Source organism: Xyrauchen texanus, chromosome 38, assembly GCF_025860055.1.
Source record: "Xyrauchen texanus isolate HMW12.3.18 chromosome 38, RBS_HiC_50CHRs, whole genome shotgun sequence".
In the NCBI taxonomy this organism is placed as follows: Eukaryota; Metazoa; Chordata; class Actinopteri; order Cypriniformes; family Catostomidae; genus Xyrauchen; species Xyrauchen texanus.
This window is the reverse complement of record NC_068313.1, coordinates 31548003-31570933: the sequence shown is the minus strand read 5'-3', so window position 1 is coordinate 31570933 and position 22931 is coordinate 31548003. Positions and strand designations below refer to the sequence as shown.

General features: G+C 36.1%; 1 protein-coding gene across 4 annotated transcripts; it reads left to right on the top strand.

Annotated features, from left to right (window-relative positions):
* Positions 1-8259: 8259 nt before the first annotated feature.
* On the top strand, positions 8260-22574 carry LOC127631419 (B-cell receptor CD22-like). Of its 4 annotated transcripts, none has more exons than XM_052109530.1 (17): positions 8260-8351; positions 9508-9569; positions 9699-10097; positions 10387-10713; positions 11040-11291; positions 11428-11691; positions 12922-13188; positions 13516-13794; positions 13892-14149; positions 14295-14552; positions 17057-17144; positions 19332-19440; positions 20061-20191; positions 20270-20327; positions 20428-20513; positions 20795-20858; positions 21114-22574. In XM_052109530.1, exons 2-17 carry the CDS (start codon positions 9515-9517, stop codon positions 21321-21323), a joined length of 3105 nt encoding a protein of 1034 aa, XP_051965490.1. In that variant the 5' UTR covers positions 8260-8351; positions 9508-9514; the 3' UTR covers positions 21324-22574. The 4 variants fall into 4 exon arrangements, with proteins under 4 accessions (XP_051965490.1, XP_051965491.1, XP_051965492.1 ...); XM_052109531.1 differs by having other exon boundaries at positions 8261-8351; positions 9924-10097; XM_052109532.1 differs by lacking the exon at positions 9699-10097 and having other exon boundaries at positions 8262-8351.
* Positions 22575-22931: the final 357 nt, after the last annotated feature.

The window sequence follows — 22931 nt, the reverse complement described above, 5'->3', positions numbered from 1 at the left end:
CGGCCCGTAGACAGGAGGGGTTCGGGTAGTTCCCCCCTCCTCACTGCCAAAGCTCCAGAATGTATTTATTTCGTTTATTCATTAATATCATCCTTTACAGAAGTTACATGCGCAGCAACTGACGTTATGCACTAATAGCAAAATATGTGAGCGCGGTAAAGTTTGACGTTCGACATTCGTTGGACATTCGGTTTCTCAGATGTAAGGGATCGTCTGAAAACTCCACTCACTACGCTAAAACATAGGAGATGTCCACTCATTCATTCAATAGACTGCCGAAGTTATGACGTCACTTTGTAGGCCAAAACGCGGAAGTGAGTCAGCATTTTAGCACTTCCGGTTCCCTCGCCCTAAAGTCTATGGGTTTTTTGAATGGGTTTTTGCTAAATCGCCTGAAATAAGGTCTGTGGTTAACAAAGCCTCTAAATATTTTCACGTTTTGATCTATGAAATAAAACACACCAGTTATAACCTGCTTGTGGTTTTTTAAACTGTATTGTGTCTTAAAAACGGTGATTGCTAACAAGTTGCTAAAAGGGACTACATCCTTTGGCGGGGACTTTAGACGTCATCATGACAAACAGCCTCACGTTCTTAGAAGTTTACCATTCAGTTAATATACATAACGTTATATATTTAGTCTTTTCAAATTGTAGTTTTTCCAAATATTTTTGTACACAGGATTCTGTGATTTATAGTGGTTCTCTCCTCGATCTATGGTTTTTCTATCGTCTAAGAAAAAGGACATAAGATTGGAAATTGATACGGCCATAGCTAACGTTAGTGCTTATGAGATGGTAAAATCGCGGGTTTTTTTCTGGCGAATTAGCAAATGCTATGCAAACATACAATCAAACATAATACAGTGAAAGATAATCTTTAAAGTTTATTTGGGGCACAATGATCAAGGCATAATAATCTTAAATCACAAAGAAAATAATATTAAGGTTTATATAAACTAACAAAATAATAAACAAATAAATAAAACATTAACAAAAGATTTTTAAAAAATCTCAGAGAGGCACGCATAAACAAAATTAGTTTCTAACATTTTTGGAAAAAACGAATGGGCAATATTTCTCATGAAAAAGTGGATAAGTGTTCATACACAGCGCAGATCATAATGAGCGAGCGTGTTTTTTAAATAAAGTTTGAGGAAGCTTGATGATGACGTTGATCCACGACCATGGTGTGCTGTAGTCCGTTTATATCCTACCGTTAGCATTTTATATCTGACGGCTATATTTAGGCTTCAAAATGAATACATTTTGGATTAACTTGTAAATATTATCTTGATAGACAAAACGTGTAAGGGTCACAACTCTTTGTTGAACACAGATCTTATTTTTTGCGATTTTCCAAAAGTCTATGGGGAAAATGCATAGCTTTTCGATCGAGGGAACCCATGCGCCGCTAACTTCCGTTTTGGCCTACAAAGTGACGTCATAACTTCGGCACGCTATTCAAGTGCAAGTTATACATGAAAAACAAACTGTAAATACATTTTCACATTCAGAATGTTCTTATAACTTCCCAGAGGACAGACAGAAATACTACAGGTGAGATTATTGCAATATGATCAATTATATAAGTACAGTAATCAATTATTTTAGAAATAATATTCACAAAACCTCACCAAAATTATATTTTCTCATTTTAAAGGTTGTAGTAACTTCCCAGAGGATTGACGGATTTATTACAGGATAGATTATTACAGTATCATCAATTATATAAGTACAGTAATCAGTCATTTTATAGCAAAAACATCACTAAAATTCAACAAAATTATATTTTCACATTTTAAAGGCTGTAGTTTTTTTATTATTATTTTAGTGATTTAGTAAGTCCTTCTATCCTCTAAAATTGATTATTGTACTTATATAATTGATTTTTCCCCAATGTAAAACTTGCACGTGTATGAATGAGTGGCCATCCCTATGTTTTAGCGTAGTGAGTGGAGTTTTCAGACGGTCCCTTACACCTGCGAAACGAGAATGTCGAACGTCAAACTTTACCGAGGGCAACGACATCCAGCTGGATAGTGCGTATGGCGCGAAAAGAGCAGGAGAGACGGAAGAGAAAGCAGGCAGCAGCGTCGTTGCTGCAGAATATTGAACATATGTTCAGAAAGACTGCCAAACAGGGTACGGTTGTTATACTTGGTAAGCAGTTTGACAAAATGGTAGTAAATATATTCAGTGCATCAAAAAGTGTGAAGATGAAGTATTTGAACCTCATAATTAAATACAAAATGAGGGGAAAACTGGAAAAAGGTCCACTTTTAGAAAAGAAAATATATATACCATTTATTAATATACCATAAATTAGGTAAATATAACACTCACAATATATAAATATGGAAATCATATTAGTTACAGTTACTGTGGTGGATATCCAACAAAACACATATTCATGATCAAAATGGCTTGAGTAGATAGTACAAGTGTCAGCTTCTGGTCAAGTACATATTGCATAGTAAGTTGATTGTTTAACAGAATATCTAAGCACCAATATACAGACAAAACAACAAAAAGCCTAACAACTCTCTGCCTCTCTGGATCTGAACTGCAAGCAGGAACTTACTTGTTTTAAACTGCATGTAGAGACATTTATTTTTGAATGTATAAAATGTACAGATAAATCAGGCTTTAAACAAAACAAAACTGTAATGTAGACACAGACTTATGTTACATTAGTTCCACAAAATTTTCCAAAAAGTACAATTTGTAACTATTATAATGTGTAATTATTAGTAGTTATATATATGACATTATTATAAAATATCTGTATATGATGCAATTCTGATGAAACATGACAAGAACTATATTTGGACTTTCCATTGACTTCTATTTTTTCTAAAATTAAAAATTACAGTATAGCTAATTATAATTAGCTACTATGGTTGAGAAACACACACATAGCAATTGTAATACGATTGTAAACATGCATTTACATGTAAAGCAAAGCGCCCACAACAGAGCATTTTTCTTCTTTTTTTAAATTCAAAATTCAGAGTTAAATTTTGCATTACAGATTATTAGTTAAGCTTACTGTAAATAAAGAAATGTCATAAGAACTGAGAGCAGAGTGCTGGGCCCAAAGAAAGCAGAATTGGTTGAGGCGCCGTTGCAAAGTTGAGTGTTACAGCAGTCATTTGTAAAAGTGAAGTTTACACCCATAGCAAACTTCTCTCCTGTTATGCCACAAAATGCAGAAAGAGCACAGCTCTTTTCATACAAGATGACCTGAAAATCCCCTGTTCAAAGAAAAAGACATGCACAGAAATAAATGCATACACAAAGTAAATGGCTGAGTGAGAATTTACATTATACAGTATATGCAATATATACTGCATACTGTATGTAAAATATAAACATGGGTGGATGGATGGGAATTAATGACATGTTTGCATACCTCTCTTTCCTACAGCTTTGCTAGAAAGGCACAGCTGACCCGGTGGACAACTGATAGGGAACTTCAGACAGTCCAGTGGGGAGATGGCAGGAAATACACACGTATAACAGAACAAAGGATCTGAAATTAGTAGATAAAGGGAACCCAGCTTTACTAAATCTGAAATAAATAACTTAAATAATGAGCCAATTATAAGCTGCATCAGTTGATATGCATCAAAAGGTAAGCTGTTATACTTTCCAAAATTGAAATAGTGGAGGAGAGCCGAGGTAGTTAAGATACTATTGAAATAATCTAGAAGATGATGAAGGAAACACTTTTACAATGAAACAGGTGTAAAACAATAAAACTTTTGTCCATCCATCCATCCATCGTCAACCGCTTATCCTGTGTACAGGGTCGCAGGGGGCTGGAGCCTATCCCAGCTAACATTGGGCGAAAGGCGGGGGACACCCTGGACAGGTCGCCAGTTAAAAACTTTTGTCAATATCAAAAATTTTTTACTCACCCACAGATTGGAGAAGACAAAAGAAGAGAAGAGTAGTAAGTAGCTGAGACATTATTTTAAGTTTTTCTTTCTACCTCCAATGTTTGATCGCTTAAAAGAATCAGCACACTTCCAAACTGTAAGTCCTTTACAGGTCAGAAACATCCAGGATGTGAATTATGAAACCTGCGTATCATCAGTGATCTGATCCTCATTCAGGTCCTTTTTTAGCAACTGCAAGTTGTAGATCACTGACTTGTCTTCAAATATGTCTACACCACCCTAGACCATAATTTAATCAACAGAGAGTGTGTTAGTCAAATTCACATAAAGCAGAGGCCGCTGTATTTGAAATGGCCTATTACTCCTATTACTTTATATAAAGTTAATTATCAGTAATATCTCATAAACTGTGTTATAGCTGGAGGTCTGTTGGTAACCTTTAAGTATGTGTTCAGTCGTTTTGAAATGTGAAGGTTTATTTTCAGATGCCTTTGCTGGCAGAGTGGAGTAGCAGTTCTGATTTAATCAGAGAATATATTTGTTAATGGAAGACATGCAGGAGAGAGGATGGCATGTCAACTGATGGTGAGTCTTGTGACTGTAAGATTGGTCAAAACATGCTGTAGAAAAAGATAACTACATAATTCAGTGATCTGTTAAGGCTGCTTATACCAAAGATAAAAGTGTTTGGCCCAGGCTAAAATGTGAAAGAATGTGTCCACCAAAGTATAGGAGAAGCTGGAAGATTTTGTGTGCAATAAAGCCTCTTTAGTGTTCAGAAAAGTTGCATCAACCATCAGCAATCCCTTGATCCCATGAACTGAACTTGGAGATGTGCAAGACTCTGAACACCTCTCCAACCTTATTAAAGGCTTCCCAACGGGATAAAATAATCTGGAGAGTTACTTGTTTATTGACCCGATGAAATTACATTTGCCGTTTTATTACCTTATGTTTCAGGCAAATACTCTTCTCAGTGCTGGGAACGATGGAACGGATGGGCCAATCACAGTTGTTTGTGATTACGGGTACAATTCACTCATTTTCTAGAGATTTATTTTGTATCTGTGTTTTTAAAAGATTTAAACAAGCATGCATTTTCATGTACAAATGTCTCCAGTAAAAAATAATGTATTTAGATTTGAATGTGGCCTTATGGAGTGTCAAGTCAATGTGTGTTTTTGTTCATGTTTTGATTTCTTTTTGTTCTTGTAGTTCTTGTTCGTGTAATTTAATTCCTAGTCTGGTCAAGTGTCTTAGTCAAGTGGTTTCCTGTTTCCCTTATGTTTCATGTGTCTTGTTCTTATTTGTTCTTGTATCAAAAGTCTTGTAATCATGTTCATCAGTTCTTTTTGTTATTGGTTCATGTTTATTAGTCTTATCTTGTTTATTAGTTCTGTCCTTTCATTGGTTGTCTTGTTATCTTGTTTCCACAGTGTGTGTATTTAACCCCTCATGTTTGCCTTTGTTGAGTATTATTTGACGTGAAATGATGTATGCTTTCAGAACAGAAAGGCCTGGTTTACGCTTTAGAACAGTGGTTCGCAAACTTTTTACAGTGGCGTACCCCTCCAAACATTCAACATCCACACGTGTACCCACTTTCTAACGCATAGATAACATTCACTCAAAGTATTTTGAAAATATGTATTTTTAACACAAATATCTTTGTAAATATCTCCCTTATTTAAACATGTTATATTTGTACACTTAATAAATGGCTTACCGATTGAGATGGGTATGCTAGATATGATATAACTGCATAACTTGAAAACTCCCCCCTCATCGTGTCGCGGTACGCAAGAATAGCTTTCGATTCTGTGCCTGGAATTGCGCATCATTGCGTGGACTGTCAGCATTCGGCCAGGGTTTTTCTGGTTTTGGCCACTAGTGGCCCCCATCATGCCTTTTGTCTGATCCAGTTATTATTTGCACCTGTGCCTCGTTTCCCTTGTATGTATTTAAACCCTTAGTTTTCCTTACTTCTTTGCTCTGTGTTTGAATGTTAGCACCCAGCCTCAGTGAAGCTGTGAATTGTTGTTGTTGTTGTTGTTGTTGTTGTTGTTGTTGTTGTTGTTGTTGTTGTTGTTGTTGTTCCAGTTGGAGTCTCTTGTGGTACGCTGTTTTGATACTCATTTATTTTTTGGATTATCTTTTGAGGCCTTTTTTCTGCTGTACCTTCTTACCTTGTGGATTTACCTTTTGACTTGGTGTATTACCTTTTTTCCTGGAATGACTTTTGATGTTGTGGATTTATATTTTTTGCCTGAAGATCTTTACTTTTTACATTATTAAAACAACATCTCCAATACTGCTATGTCTGCCTCATCTTTTGGGTTCTGCCGACCACTAATGGCTCAGTTTGCTAAGTGACTGTTTCTCACACCGGAGACCCGGGTTTGAGACCGGGTCCTGACATGGACGGCATTGCCAATGTCCTGAAAATATATGCCACCTATCAGGATGTGTTATCAATGCTATATTCAAACTGGGTTTGAATGTTATTTTAGACAGTGATGAAATCAAAAGATTGGCAAATCTCTGAATTTTATTCGCGGACCCCCATTGTCACCTCACGTACCCCAGTTTGGGAAACGCTGCTTTTGAAGAAGCTGAACTTTTTTTCTTCTCCTGGACAAACTAAAGCACCCTAGGTGAACAGAGCCTCAGTTTATACTATTTGACATTGTTTTAAAATTAGTTCATATAGGGTGGTGTTTTGGTGTTTAACTGTAGATACTGTTCCAGCCAAAAGTAAAGACAATAATGCAGGTTTTTCTCTCCGTAGAGTGCCTAATTTAGACTTGTCATGGCCTCTTCCACTTCTCTCTCCATTAATTTGTCGTGGCAATGCTGTAGAGTTTGTGTAGCAAATCACTGCAATTTGTGTTCTTAAAAATTACACTTCCACACAATTCCTGAGAAACGGCTTCAATATGATCCATTTGAACCACAGTAACCTAGGTAGCAACTCCTCAGATGTAATTTTATGTAAATGAAAAATGTCATGTCCAAACTACACCCACGAATAGTTTCAAACAATGATCAACCCTCTTCGACCTGCCGAGTTCTTTTGGGTCAAGAATTTCAGAGATGAAATGTGAACAGGAGAAATCTCACCAAATGAACACTTTAGCAGTACATAAACATCACAGCATTTCTTGATCATTTGTAAGCAAACTAAGCGAATACTGTTCGCCCATTAAGTATAAATTAGCCATAAGTGTCACGTTGAGGAAGACACTGTTTGTTTTAGGAAACTGTTATTTTATTAGTCAGTTCAGGGTTTTACGTTGCTTACTCTAAATTTCCACAGCTTATTCAGTCAACAATGATTTAAAAGTTGTAGCTCTTTCATTTCAGTCAATGCTGTTGCTGCAAAGTAGTGTTGCTGCAAAGGAGTGCTGCTTGCATTTAGCAAGGTTTTGAACTTTAACCAAGAACATAAAAAAAACGACTGCTTTTGCTTATGGCTGTAGTATTGTAGTATGTCAAAGTGGAAACAGAGCACTTAAATGGTGTAGTCATAAAATATTTAGGGGACGGGTCAATAATAAATAGTTTTCTTTACTTTGTTGACTTTTCAAACCACTGAAAGTTTAGTCTAATTTAAAATGGATGTTATTTATCACTGTATAAACATCCAAAACCTGAACTGAAATTTTTCATATACAAAATAATTTTACTATGGCAAATCACCTTGAGTTAAAAGTCTCTGTCATTTTCTTGGCCTAGATTTAATTCATGCGTATGAAGTTCAGTTTTTTACATCTTCTTAACAACTTTGATGTTTCAGAGACGCTATAATGAAAGCATCTTTTGATGTTCCATCCCAAATTCCATGTCCATGTTCTTTTGCTTTCACTGGCTACTCATATCAAATTTATATCACTGCAGAGAAAAAAATTAAGAAACATGCCATGGTCATGTTAGCTATCATGCTAGTGATTTATCTACACTAGACTTTACACTGTCTAAACTTAAGTGTTAATAACCCAGGGACTGAAACACTGAACTACCATCACTCTTAAGGATCAGAGAGCCTTTTCTCCTGTTAAATTCTCCATGCTGTAAACTTTTGCCTTTAACTTTAAGTTAAAACTTAAGTGTTACTCCAGGTACAGTAGAAGGCATTTGTAGTAAGCAGGAAATCATTAACAGCCCAAAAGCAAAACCCCATTAGTGGGACTTGTTTTTTTCGGAATAGTTTCGAGACAGAACTAACCACTGACACAGGAAGTGCAGCTTCATGCTCAAGTGACAGAAATTAACATATCTCTTATCTTTACCAGAAATATGTGTCTTTTTGCTTATTTCTTTTATGTCTGAATGTATTATGCAAATATATTGTAACATGCTGGCAATTCACACATGAGAGAGTTCTCTTTTTGTTTCTCACTGTTATTAACAAGCTTTGAACTTTAAGAACAAGGGATTCGATTTGCAGGTAAAATAATTTTTTATCTGGCTTTCAGTTGATTTATTTTATTGTGGTAAACACATTTGTCAGATTGGATTAGTCATGAATGCCAAATGTGCTTCTACAAACAAAATAACTTAAGGGCTTTTTGTGATCATATTGTGAACATGCTGTCTGAGAAATGTTAATAATATCAAGTTCTAATGTAAGATTTGGAATTATTAGCATGACTGATTAAAATGCCTGATTTGTTTGCAACTGTAAGGGTGAATGCAAATAGGTAACATGTTGTAAAAAAGATTATATAGCTGCAAGCTGCAGTTACAGAGCCAAGTACATCACCGAGTTTAATTTCAATAGGCAAAACTTTTCTTGATATACAACCTCTTTTCCTACTTGGCCCTAAGACGCAAATATATATTCAGTAACTTGTGTGCATCTTGGCCTCAAGAGATCATCAAGAGTCAATTTATGTAACAAATTGACAAAATGTGTAGATAAGTAGTGAAAAAAATGGAAGCGAATCGAGTATGCAGAAATTCAAATCAACTATTCGTAATGGCATACTACCATACAACATGCTTTTTTTTCCTATTTGGACTGTTTGATGATTTAAGCATTTGCAACCACATCATATGTTATTGACTAAATTGCAAGATCTTTATTGATATTATTATACTAAGATACTATCCTTACTATTTATGACATATACATATAGTAGTGCCATTCCAAACTCTCAGCCAATGACTTCAATGAGCTTTGCATAAGTTTATAAATCAGATAGTTTTAATATTAAGAGTTTAAATATTAAATAAGCCAATCAGCCCTAACAGTGTGCCATAGTTCCCTACATTTACCTACCACTCATTTCGATGTGCTACCTTCTGTTCTTGGTCCCTAATTAAGAAAACTGATAAATAATCCAAAACCTGTAAAGATCACCTGTAATGAAAAAACTTCCTGTTGTCAAAATGAAATCAATGGAAAACATCGGCTGCACAAGTTACCACAAAAATGTACAGAAAAAGGAAGAAAAAACAGACTGACTCATTCGCAGCTGTTGCCTTCAACGTAAACACTTTCACCCACACATGCTACATCAAGCATTAAATGTGTTATCTGTGTTCCAGAGACAAAACTCTGGTGCTCAAAATTAATAATTAATTGTCTTTCATATCATTAGTAGCTGAATGCAAACTACAGACAGAATGATGGTTCCTGAATGGATTCCTCTCTTTTTGTTTGGTGTGTATTGATTTCTTTATTCAATCATTTATTTTTTAGTAATCTAAAGTGCATAAAAAATATAATCTATATTCTTGCTTTAATTTATCAGTATACGTGAGGGTGTAACTGATATTGTTTTTCCTGAAGTTCTCTTGATAGGTTTCTCCACCATATCAAGTACAGATTTTGTAAATGTAAAGGAAACAAAAGAAACAAAAGCAGAGGGATCATGTGTAACTATCCCCTGTGATTACACAAATGAAAGTATCAAACCTAAGGCACTACTCTGGTTTAAAGATTCATATTATGACAAAAATGAGTTTAATGGGACTATTGTATATAGTAACACAAATGACCGTCCTCAATCACAAGGTTACTCCAGCAGAGTGGAATACATTACTTATGAAAGAGACTCGGACAAAAGAATAAAATGTGATTTAAGAATCAATGATCTACAGAAGACAGACAGTGGGAACTACAGCTTTAGATACATTTCAAGTGCAACAAAGTACATGAGCAAAGAGAATATGACTCTCACAATTGAAGGTAAATTATGTAATTATTTATGGAGATTTCATGTAAATTGTGGAATTTAAAATGTAACTCTTTAAAATAAATTTTTTGATTAAAATTCAAAGATTCCGAATTAATAATCCTATAATAAAGGTAAAGACTTAAGTGATTATATTGTTTACAAAAAGTAAATTCTGTGAAATGTAGCTTATGTTTGACACTACTACCTGTTAAAGTTTACAAGGAGATATATAGCTTTAAAATGGTCTTGAGTGACAGTTCTGGATCACCTGTTTTACTCCACATTTTTTCCTCATTCCAGACAATCCTTGTAAGGTACACATCGAACCATTCGAGTCAAAGAGTCCAGTCAAAGAATCAGATGAATTTACTGTTCGTTGTTCCACATCTGGTTCCTGTCCATCTAATCCAGAATGGCTCATTCACAAAACAGGACAAGAACCAGAATGGGTGGACATCTCATCAACTGATAGGATGATCATAGAGACTGAAGATGGACAAGAAGGCAAAAAGGTCACCAGTCTGAAAATCAATGTGACATGGACAGATGACACCAGGATTCTGTCTTGTCGTCCAGCAGGAAGTCAGGACAGCTGCCTGATCAGAAGTGTAACTTTGTCTGTAGAATGTACGTATGATGGCTTATTCATTATGTCTGTGATCAGATAGAGTATTGTGTCATTTAAAGTCATTAAAGTGAAGTTGGTTTTGAGATAATGTTGCCATAATTTGTTTGCAGTTGGTTTGATATTTTGCATTTAATACAATGATATTGAAATGTGTTTAAAAGTGTCTTAAGTGTCCAAAAATGTCCAAATACTTTTGGGGGCCACTGTGTATAGAACTACATTCAGCTCTCAAAGGGCTTTCCCATATTGACTGACTGTTGTTCACTTAGTAAAAATTAAGTGCAATGTTTCCAGGTGTCCACTTTATATCTGCTTTCTTCTGTAGATGCACCTAAAGAGACAAATGCAATTTTAAACTCTGAAGATGTCAAGGAGGAAGAGTCTGTCACTCTCTTTTGCAACAGCAGAGGTCATCCTAATGTCACCATCGAATGGTTCAAAAACGAGCAACCGCACATTTCAAAGTCTGAGTTGAGTTTTGAACACATCAAACCAGAACACAGTGGAGACTACAATTGTAAAGCTACAAATATACATGGAGACATGAAATCGAATGTCATTTCAATCAGAGTGAAGTGTGAGTTTGGTTGAGTGGTTTGTCAGCAGTCCTTTCTATTATTATACACATTATGGTTTTTTTTTGTAATCCCTAATACATCATCACATTGGTATATAAGATTATCTTTCTTGTATCTATCCTATACATTTTTCAGATGGTCCAAAAGGTGTTACAGTGTTACCTTCTGGCAAAGATCTCAAAGAGGGAGAAAAACTGACACTGACATGTTCAGTGAACGACAGTAACCCACCTGCCGATATGTTTATTTGGTACTTTAACAATTCCGAGGTACAGTGGCAAACCACAAAGGAATTAACCATCAGCTCAGTTACGCCAAACAACATGGGGAACTACCATTGTGAGGCAAATAATGGAATAAAAACAGCAGCGTCTAACAATTGCTGGGTAGATGTTAAGTGTAAGTATTGTTATTATTTTTGATTCCCTTGAGATGTGATTTTTTTGTTTTTTTACCCATTTTGCATTTGTGGGTGTGTTTATTGTGTACTTGCTGGTTGGTATGATAAATTCACTGATGAGCCAAAACATTATGACCAACCGTGAATAACATTGATCATCTCCTAACATGGGCACATTTCACGGTCTGGGTAGATTAGTCAATGTGTTAAATGCAGGAGAAATGAGACCTGAGCGACTTTGACAAGGGCCAGGTGACTAAGTCAGAGCATCCCTGAAATGGCAAGGCTTGTGGGGTGCTCCCGTTCAGCAGTGGTGAGTACTTACCAACAGTGGTCTGAGGAGGACAAACCGGCGATAGGGTGTTGGGTGCCCAAGGCTTATCGATGCATGAAGGCAATGAAGGCTATCCCATCTGGTTCGAACCAACAGATAGACTACTGTGGCACAAGTCACTGAACATTTTTATGTTGGAATTCAACAAAGTAAAGAACACTAAAGTTGTGCATTTTTGGGTGAGATTTGGGAAGATTTTAAGGTATTTATACCTTATTTGGATCAAATTACTAAATTACACCATTCAATTTCATATAAAATAAACTCATTTTATGATATCTTTACTTCAATAAAAAAAACTTAATTTCAGTAAAGTGAAAGAGTGACAAAACATCATAATAAATCGTACATTGGGGGTCTCTAGTAAAATCTGCTGGAAAATAAAATAACAATAATGTGAAATGAAAGATATGTCCAACAGATGCTTCAGTGCTCCTTGCGTTGGCTGATCTCTATAAGCCAATGTTGTAAAAAGCATAATTTTTATATATTATCACAAGTTATGCATTGGATGCATTTTTAGACATTATAAAAACAATTATTTCTCAAATTGTTGCATATTTTTAGCTCTGAAATGCTTGCTCAAATTTCACCACCTGGCGCACTGATACTAAGTCATGAGGTTCCAGCTGATATCTTTCAAGACATGATAGCCAGTGGGATGGACATTAAACTTTACAAAAATGTTGTGTTCTACAACTTTGATAGATCTTCAAATTAGCTGTCTGTCTGTCTATCTAGTGTATTGTGACATATCAGCTATAAACAATATGCCCTCAAATTTATAGTATTATTGATGATGCAATGATGAATCACTTGTATTGTTGTATTTCTAATTTGTAAGTTGTTTTGGAAAGCTCCAAAATGAATACTGTAAATTTGTCTTGTCTCTCAGATTCACCACGAAACATTAAAATAGACGGCCCAACCTCTGTAAAAGTGGGTTACAGACTCACTTTGAAATGCTCAGCTGATGCCAACCCAAATCCATCCTTGTACACCTGGAAGCACACACTTGAACCGATCTCTTCTCTCCTATCCTCATGGAGAAATGAATGTTTATCCATTGAGGCAGTGACCATTCAACATGCAGGACAGTACACATGTGAAGTTTCCAATCCTCTTGGCACAATGAATACCTCCACAAAGGTTGATGTACTTTGTAAGTCCATTTAATTCTACAATGTGTACATATACATTTAGCATTCCTTCGAACTGTGACAGCAAGTCCTGTGCCTTTTTACCTTTATAGCATGATTATAGTGAAAAGAAATAGAGTGTTTTAATTATCAATATGTCTTGTTTTCAAATCTATATTCCTTAAAACACATGAAGCATTTACTATAGAAACCTTAATAGCACACAGCATCTAAGTCTCGAATGACTCGCCCCAGCTCCATTAATTCAATTATAACTTCACCAGTTGGTGAAATTTTCACAAATAACACATTAATGTGCATGTTATGTTGTCACTTCTTGAACTCTGCAGATCCTCCTACTGAACTCAAGTTTACCAAGATGAGTGAAGTGAGAGAATATGAAGTGATCTCCATTAAATGCACAGTTCAAAGCTTTCCTGAGTCAGAGCTTACAGTGACAGGACCATCTAATTCCAGAAACATGCATAACAATGGATGGAACATAATTAAATCTACAAACGTGTTAACTATCAACTTTAATGTTTCTGAGTCAGATGCAGGCTGGTACAAATGCACAGCAAACAATTTGGTGGGATCAAATAATACAGGAAATGAGTTGATAGTGTTGTGTAAGTAATAAACAGCAAGCAAGATTTAAAGGAGTGTAAGATTTACTTCACCTTAAATAATATGTATTTCATATTCTCTTTTGTCATGTGTCTGCAGATGGACCTAAGAATTTGAATATTAGCTGTAAAGGGGAACAGAAGATGGGGAATGAGTTGACACTTACATGTAATGCTCATTCCAAACCTGAAGTGACCTCATATGAGTGGAAGAAACATGTCAATGAAGAGTCAGTTGGACATGGACAGAAACTACACTTCGATTCATTAAAAATCTCAGACTCTGGTCAGTACACATGCATTGCTCGTAATTCCATTGGAAAAGCAAAATCCCAACCAGTTAACATCAGAGTGAAGCGTGAGTATACTTTTCCATTCTGTTCATTTGAATGACTTTTGGCAAAAATGCTTCATCTGAATGTTTTGAACCCTAAAACCATTTGTGAATGAAAAATATTCATACATTTTTATAATAAAGGTTTCGGTTTGTCTGTTTTCTACAGATGCTCCAACCATAAATATTCTCCACAACATGACAACCTTAACTCAAGGGAATTGGGATCATCCAGTGTATATGACTTGCAGTGCAGATGCATACCCTCCTACCACAGACTACAAGTGGAACAGACTAGAGGACAATAAAACTACATTCCTGTCAAACCAGCAGAACTTCACTGCTCAGAAACCAGGAAGGTACTACTGCATTGCAACCAATGAGATTGGAACTTCACAGCCCAAATACATCACGCTATATGATCGCTGTAAGTATACAATATATTTATCAATGAACTAATCGATAGAGTGGCATATTTATTTTTGGGGAAACAAAAATTAGGCTCTGAGGTATCGAGTTGCTGTCTCTTCAAAGGCATGTACAGAAGGCTATATAAAAGGTCCTACATTTCCAATAAATTTTTTTGTCAGAGAAATTCTTTGGAAAGATGTTGAACAATCAACTCAAATTTAAACAACAATAAAACCCACTGAACAGACTGTACTTCTATCCTTCCCTCACAGCCTAATTTTTATTCCTGTCAGAAAATAAATCTGGTGCTACTCTGAATTAAGTGTATTAACTATTCAATTAATGATATTTTAATTTGTTGTATATTTATTTAAATTCAATACTGCAACATTTTGGACCACCGTAACTGGACAGTCCAGTTATAGATGCTTAGGTTGCTACTGTAATTATTTGTTTATGGAAACTCATTTGATGATCAAGACAGGGTTAGGATTAGAGTTCAGGTTTTGTTGATTTTCTCCCATCATTTTCTTACCCTCCTGCCATCCCAGATGCGTATGACTTTCTTTCTTCACCAGAACACAAATGAAGATGTTTCGAAGAATATTTCAGCTCTGTAGTTCCATAAAATTTAAGTGAATGGGTGTCCTGTATTTGGTTTGAAGCTCCAAAACGCACATACAGTATAGCCATCACAAAAGTAATCCATACGATTTCAGTGGAGTAGTTCATGTCTTCTGAAGTGAAACACTATATGTGTGTAAGAACTATATTTATCAATATTTAAAACCATTTTTACTACAAATGTTCACTTCTGTACAGCTTGAGGTTTGTATGTTGACAAGTGTGGAGTTCAAACTGCCTCTTGAGTGATGTAAGTGTGTAAGCCTCCTCTCCATAGATATTCATATGTAGATCCCTTATTAGCAGCTGTTTTTTTGGGCCGCGATACTGTTTCCACTCAAAAGCATTTTATATTGCGGTCTGAGCAAGGATCTCAGTCTGAGGCATCTCCTCCATTCACATGCATTCAAACTGATGCAAACTGCTCTCCTTGATGATTTTAAGTCTAGGCCTTCAGTGCGATTCATGCCATTAAGAAAACACAATTTCACAATGAATATGACACCGTATGCCCATCATACATTACGTGGCAGTCAACTAATAATATCAACTTACTTTTTAAAAACATGGCCACGCACATAAGCCAGAACCAAGGAGGTATAATACCAAGAGAAAGCTCTAATTCTATTTTGCTTGCAATTGTTTCGTCAGGGTACGCGGTTATTTTTTAAATCTTGATCCGACAATGAATGCTCAAGTAGCCTAATATACACTTGGAAAACTCCTGATGTTGCTATAACAATGCAAAAAGCACTTACATTTGCTTGAAGTTAAAATCAGTCCTCACATTCCTGTTAAATTAATCAATCGCATGATCATGCAGAACATCTCAGGTTTTTAAATCCATAAGGATCTCTTTCTCAATGACAATACCAGCAGTGATGACAGCCGATTCGTCATTAAAACCTTGCACTCTGCGCTTTCAAATTACGTCACTTAAAGCGTGATTATGTCACTCAAGACCAGCTAGAAGACCTGGACTGGAACATATCCTAAAAACCACACCCACAAGTAGAAATAAATCAATATGATTGGCTGATTAATCTGACAATCTGATTTAAGATGCTTATTCACTGCAGTGTTGAGGGATTCTGTGGAAATTCTGAAGGCCAGATGGGGTGGAGCTCAAACTCAGTCGCTGCTTCGGCTAAGGAGCATTGCTTCGGGGATGCGATTTGTGAAAGTTTATTTTTTTTCTATTCATCTGTAGATTAATTAGGAGTTGAATGTGAGTGAATATACATAGGTAAAAAGGTCAATGAGAATGAAAGGATGAAAAAAAAAAAAGAATTATTAGGCATGTTACACCAGCAGAGAAGGCTTTGCTGGCCCTGAGAAATCGCCACTGCCAATATGGCGCCAAAGTTGACAGATCCAAACCAGCCGAATGAGGCATCTATGTATGATTATCTGTACTCCTCTGCTGTAAACAACACTGCGCTTCTGTTTAGTTTTTTTAACTTCCAAAGCATTTGACCTCTACCCTTGTGAATTTTTAGTTTTTTAAATATTGATCTATTTCTTACACCTAGCGGTTCGCTTCAGAAGACATGAATTAATACATTGGAGTTGGGTGGATTAATTTTATGAAGACTTTATGTGCTTTTTGGAGCTTCAAAAGTTGGCACACATTCACTTGCATTTTGTGAACCTATCGGGCTGAAATATTCTACTAATATCTTAATTTGTGTTCTGAAGAAGAAAGAAAGCGATACATGTCTGGGATGGCATGATGTGAGTACATTATGAGAGAATTTATATTTTTGGGTGAACTATCCCTTTAAGTAAAGTCAGGCCTATAATTGGTATTAGTATAGCGTTAGATTGCAGTTTCAGGTTTTACAGGGTGATGATCTGATTATTAACTCATCTCTTTCTCTACCCCTCTTAATTTAGACAAGTTTGTCAGGATCCTCTATCAGATTATATTGCCTATCATTCTCCTGTTCATTGTAATTGCTGTGGCCATCTTTCTTTTACGAAGGTAAATTCCTTTTTCTAAGCATTTCTGGAGAAAAGCTACAAAGGGATCTGTGATGTTGAAGTTACTTGTTTAAGCCCTGACAAATCTTTGTAGCCCACATGGCTGGCTGAGATTGAATTTACTGTCTTTATGTTTGGGGCCCCAGACACCCCAATGATGTGCAGTATGTGTAAAAATAATAATATTATTTTCTAAATTAATCTCTTATTAATTTAATGTATTTCCCTGACCTGAAAATCCTGTTATAGATATTATTATTATCCTGTAATAGACAGACATTATTTAAGCCTTAACACACTCTGTTGTATCACAATGGAGGTACTGTATGCAAGTTTCTAAAGATTACAGCCAGTATTAGTGCTGTTTCTGTTTGATGTCAGCAAAGGCACATTTTAGAAATATACAATGAAACAACTCCATACAGTGTATCCAGAAAGTGCGCTTCACTTTTTCCACATTTTGTTATGTTACAGCCTTATTCCAAAATGTATTAAATTCATTATTTTCCTCAAAATTCTACACACAATATCCCATAATGACAACGTTTGTTTGAAATCTTTGCAAATTTATAAAAAAAAATAAGTATAATATAAAGTATTCACAGCGTTTGCCTTGACACTCAGAATTGAGCTCAGGTGCATCCTGTTTCCACTGATCATCCTTGAGATGTTTCTACAACTTGATTGGAGTCCACCTGTGGTAAATTCAGTTGATTGGACATGATTTGGAAAGGCACACACCTGTCTATATAAGGTCCCACAGTTAACAGTGCAAGTCAGAGCACAAACCAAGCCATGAAGTCCAAGGAATTGTCTGTAGACCTCTGTGACAGGATTGTATCGAGTCACAGATCTGGGGAAGTATACAGAAAAATGTCTGCAGCATTGAAGGTCCCAATGAGCACAGTGGCCTCCATTATCCATAAATGGAAGTTTGGAACCACCAGGACTCTTCCTAGAGCTGGCCGCCCAGCCAAACTGAGCGATCGGGGGAGAAGGACCTTAGTCAGGGAGGTGACCAAGAACCTGATGGTCACTCTGACAGAGCTCCAGCATTTCTCTGTGGAGAGAGGAGAACCTTCCAGAAGAACAACCTTCTCTGCAGCACTCCACCAATCAGGCCTGTATGGTAGAGGGGCCAGACGGAAGCCACTCCTCAGTAACAGGCACATGACAGGCACCTGAAGGACTCTCAGACCATGAGAAACAAAATTCTCTGGTCTGATGAAACAAAGATTGAACTCTTTGGCCTGAATGTCAAGCGTCATGTCTGGAGGAAACCAGGCACTGCTCATCACTTGGCCAAAACCATCCCTACAGTGCAGCATGGTGGTGGCAGCATCATGCTGTGGGAATGTTTTTCAGCGGCTGGAACTGGGAGACTAGTCAGGATAGAGGGAAAGATGATTGGATGAATGTACAGAGACATCCTTGATGAAAACCTGCTCCAGAGCGCTCTGGACCTCAGATTTGGGTGAAGGTTCATCTTCCAATAGGACAACGACGCTAAGCACATGGCCAAGATAACAAAGGAGTGGCTTTGGGACAACTCTGTGAATGTCCTCGAGTGGCCCAGCCAGAGCCCAGACTTGAACCCGATTGAACATCTCTGGAGAGATCTTAAAATGGCTGTGCAACGACGCTCCCCATCCAACCTGATGGAACTTTAGAGGTCCTGCAAAGAAGAATGGGATAAACTGCCCAAAAATAGGTGTGCCAAGCTTGTAGCATCATACACAAAAATACTTGAGGCTCTAATTGGTCCCAAAGGTGCTTCAACAAAGTATTGAGCAAAGGCTGTGAATACTTATGCACATGTGATTTTTTCCATTTTTTATTTTTAATAAATTTGCAAAGATTTCATACAAACTTCTTTCACATTGTCATTATGGGGTATTGTTTGTAGAATTTTGAGGAAAATAATGAATTTAATCCATTTTGGAATAAGGCTGTAAAATAACAAAATGTGGAAAAAGTGATCCCAGATCTCTCAGATCCCAAAAAGAGGGTCAATAATACAACTAAAAAGCAATAAAACTTTATAAAATAAGTTTGTATTATCTGCAGTATAAGGTTGCCTGAGGAGCAGTAGTAGTATTGTGAATTGTTTATTTCAGTTTGTGTCTGACAGAATTATTTTCCTTCATCCAGCAGTCATTTTCTAATGATTGTGCTTGTTTTTTTGCAGGATCATCATCAAGGCAAGAGCAGATCAACTAAGTGGAGCAGATAATCCATTGCATTTTTTCCCAATAATGCTGTCACGGTCTTCCACATTGACAAACTTGCTTTTATTGGTTATTTTACTTCTGTTTATATCAACAGCTGCTCTTCTTACAGAATAATTCATTTAACATTGAACTCAGGGGTCTGGGTAGCTCAGAAAGTGTTGATGCTGACTTCCAGCGAGTTCGAATCCAGGGTGTGCTGAGTGACTCAAGCAAGGTCTCCAAAGTAACCAAATTAGCCCGGTTGCTAGGGAGGGTAGAGTCATATGGGGTAACCTCCTCGTGGTCGCTATAATGTGGTTCTCGCTCTCTTTGGGACACGTGGTGAATTGTGCATGGATGTTGCGTGGAGTAGCATGAAGCCTTCAAATGCGCTATGTCTCCGCGGTAACGCGCTCTACAAGCCATGAGATAAGATGCGTGGATTGATGGTCTCAGATGTGGAGGCAACTGAGAATTGTCCTCCACCACCCAGATTGAGTCACTAAGCCACCACGAGGACCTAGAGTGCATTGGGATTTGGGCATTCCAAATTGGGGAGAAAAGGGGAGAGAGAAAAAATTTACATTGAACTCACCAAGAACATTCTATGACTTATATCTACAATAAGACAACTCGATAAAATAGTATTTACTGAATAAGAGATCAGCTTTTGAAAGGTCTTTTTTGTATGGGTTATTAACACTTAGGGATCTCGAAATAATACCCGGGAGAATCTGTCTATGGCAGGCATTCCTGATCCATGTCATGGGAGAGCTAATCACTCGGATGCAACGCTCCATCCCCAAGATCTTATAAGAGTAAATGAACTGAGTCCAAGGTAACAGTTGCATGACTGATATTGTGAGTCATTAATGCAGTCCACTTTATGTCATTAAATTAATCTGTTTCTCTTAAGGCCGTCGACTAATACCCACACTGTGTATGCTGTCATTAAACAGCCACAAACGAAACAGGTGAGAGAATGTATTCCATTTAATAGAACGGAATGTCAAAAAATCCTTATGACAACAGGTGATTTTGCTTGGCAAGCTTGTGAGATTTTTTGTCTTAAAGGGAGCACATATAAACAATGGCTTGGGAACATCCTCCTTAAACTATGCCACTCTGGAGTTTCCAGGAAGAAATGAGGCAGCAAATAGGTAACATCAAGTGTGAAAATGAAAATCAGTAGTCAAACTTCAATTATGATTACTGTAATGAATGATTAAATTATATAACTGTGAAGAAGATATGCAATTACTAAATTTGTTGGACCTATTTTTAATTTCATTACAACTAGGCCTACTTTGCCATTCCCATCGTCCTTTAGTATGACGTTCATTTTGCTGTGTGATTCAATCTTGGTTGACCTTAATATTTAATAAATGCAATCTAATGCACTGCTGTTGATTTTAATTATAGTATATTATTGTTATTTTAGAACACCTGAAGGTACTGATGATTCTGTAGTCTATGCCACGGTATCAAACAATAAACAGTCAAAGGTAAGCCTTCAGATTACACCAGAATGATCTTTCAATGTATATTTACCAAAAACATTCATTTCTGTCATCATTTGCTCATCCCTATGTTGTTCCAAACCCATATGACATGCTTTCTTGCGAGGGAGATGTTTGGAAAAATAGTTGGTCTCAGTCATCAATTACTTTCATTGTATGGAAACACAATGCAGTGAATGGAGACTGTACGTCATAGTGTACAGTATATTGAGAATATTTTTATGATATCTCCCTCTCCAGAATTCCCAATCCGAGCAACCTGATTATGAGAATGTTTCTTCTAAGGGTGCTCCAAAACGTCCATTCCCAAATATAGACTGGGATTCTGATACCAGTGAAGAAGACGAAGTGCATTACGCCTCTGTGTCTTGTTCTGCGAAGAGTCCTCTTGGAAGTTCAAGCTCTGATGAAGAGGACAGAACTGTATATTCTAACATAAAACATAAATGAAGCTAGGAGCAATTGTGTGTAATAATTCTTAATCTGATTTTTTACTTGACCATTATAGACAATTATTTTAAACTTATAATGAATATATAATTGTAATAGATATATATATATATATATATATATATATATATATAATAATTATAATGTGAATACTTTGGAATGTTTTGAATTATGCTGTAGAGATACTATTTTTTGTGTGTTTCACTCAGGTCAAATGCCTGAGCAATGGAGTGAGCATGGAAAGATACTTAAAGAGTTTCTTATGCTACTCTTAATTGTGTCACTAACGTTTAAAAAAACAATCAATGTACTTTTCCCGCTGTAAAGTGCATGCTTCGCATTCACCGAAGTATTTAGTTGAGCTGAGCTGAGAAAGTGAATCCAGCTTATGTTTTCTGAAGTTTGTGACTTGTGGAATGTTCTGCCTGAAGTATTGCTCTGAAAATGTTGAGACTTTTACTATAAAACTCATTGCCGACTCTTTCTCTTTTTGCCGATCATGACTTAAAGCTTGATTACACTCCCTCATGCTTGTTGCATGTGCAAGCACTGTACATGTGCTCTGTGCATATGTCAAAGCTGAGGATGCAGACATTGATTAAACCACTAGAGATGTGCGGATTACATTTATGCTGCCTCCCTGTCCATTTTGGAAGTTATGGTCCCCATGGGCTTGCGTTGTATATTGGACATGAAAGAGGTCTAAAAATACAGTACGATTAAAACTTAACAGACAAGTTTTAGTATTTCTTATTTTGCAAAAACACTGCACATAAAAGCAAACTGAAAGAGAACCTACCAGTAAGTGAGGAAACAGAAAATAAGAGAAGTGAGAGAAAGTGTATTTTTCATACGTCTTAGAATAAGGAAGTTAAGAATATTTTCCTCATTCTGCTTTATATGTTTCTTGCTTCATTGTCTACACCGCCAATATGCTAAAAATATTCTTGATAATGTGAAGCTTCTGAGTTCTGCTGAGTTTCAAATTCAATGTGTTTTAATTGAATTTGTGGTGAGAAATCACTTATAATAAAACATGTAAAGACACCTACAGTATGTGCAAAATCACTTAGTGGCATTTGCATATTCAGCGACACTAAAAAGTATTTGGACATTTAAAACACACTTAAAAATGTACTGTGAGGCCTTTTCCCCAAATATTATCCTTTCACTGACAGGACAGTTATTGAAAAAAATATTATTTTGGTCACCTTGAACAAAAACTGAAAATTACAAATAAGTATTTTGTCTCAAAATAAATGTGATAATTTCAGGGATTTTCATTAACTACATAAATTTGCAACATTATATACATTATATATATATATATATATATATATATATATATATATATATATATATATATATAATGTTGCAAATTTATGTAGTTAATGAAAATCCCTGAAATTATCACATTTATATATCAGGGTTGTAGATTTAACACGTTAATTCAGTGTGATTGATTTTATAAAAAATAACGCAAAAAACTGACGCAAGGCAAGGCAAGTTTATTTATATAGCACATTTCATACACAATGGTAATTAAAAGTGCTTTACATAGAAGAGATTAAAATAAGAATAAAAAAATAAGAATAATTGAAACAGTTT

What these genes read in the sequence shown, in the direction of transcription:
- LOC127631419 (XM_052109530.1), top strand. Translation starts at nt 9,515, where the DNA reads ATGCAAACTACAGACAGAATGATGGTTCCTGAATGGATTCCTCTCTTT. An exon ending in TGACAAACTTGCTTTTATTG is followed by an intron (nt 19,441 to 20,060) that starts GTTATTTTACTT and finishes ATTAACACTTAG; the next exon opens with GGATCTCGAAATAATACCCG. An exon ending in CAAACAATAAACAGTCAAAG is followed by an intron (nt 20,859 to 21,113) that starts GTAAGCCTTCAG and finishes CTCCCTCTCCAG; the next exon opens with AATTCCCAATCCGAGCAACC.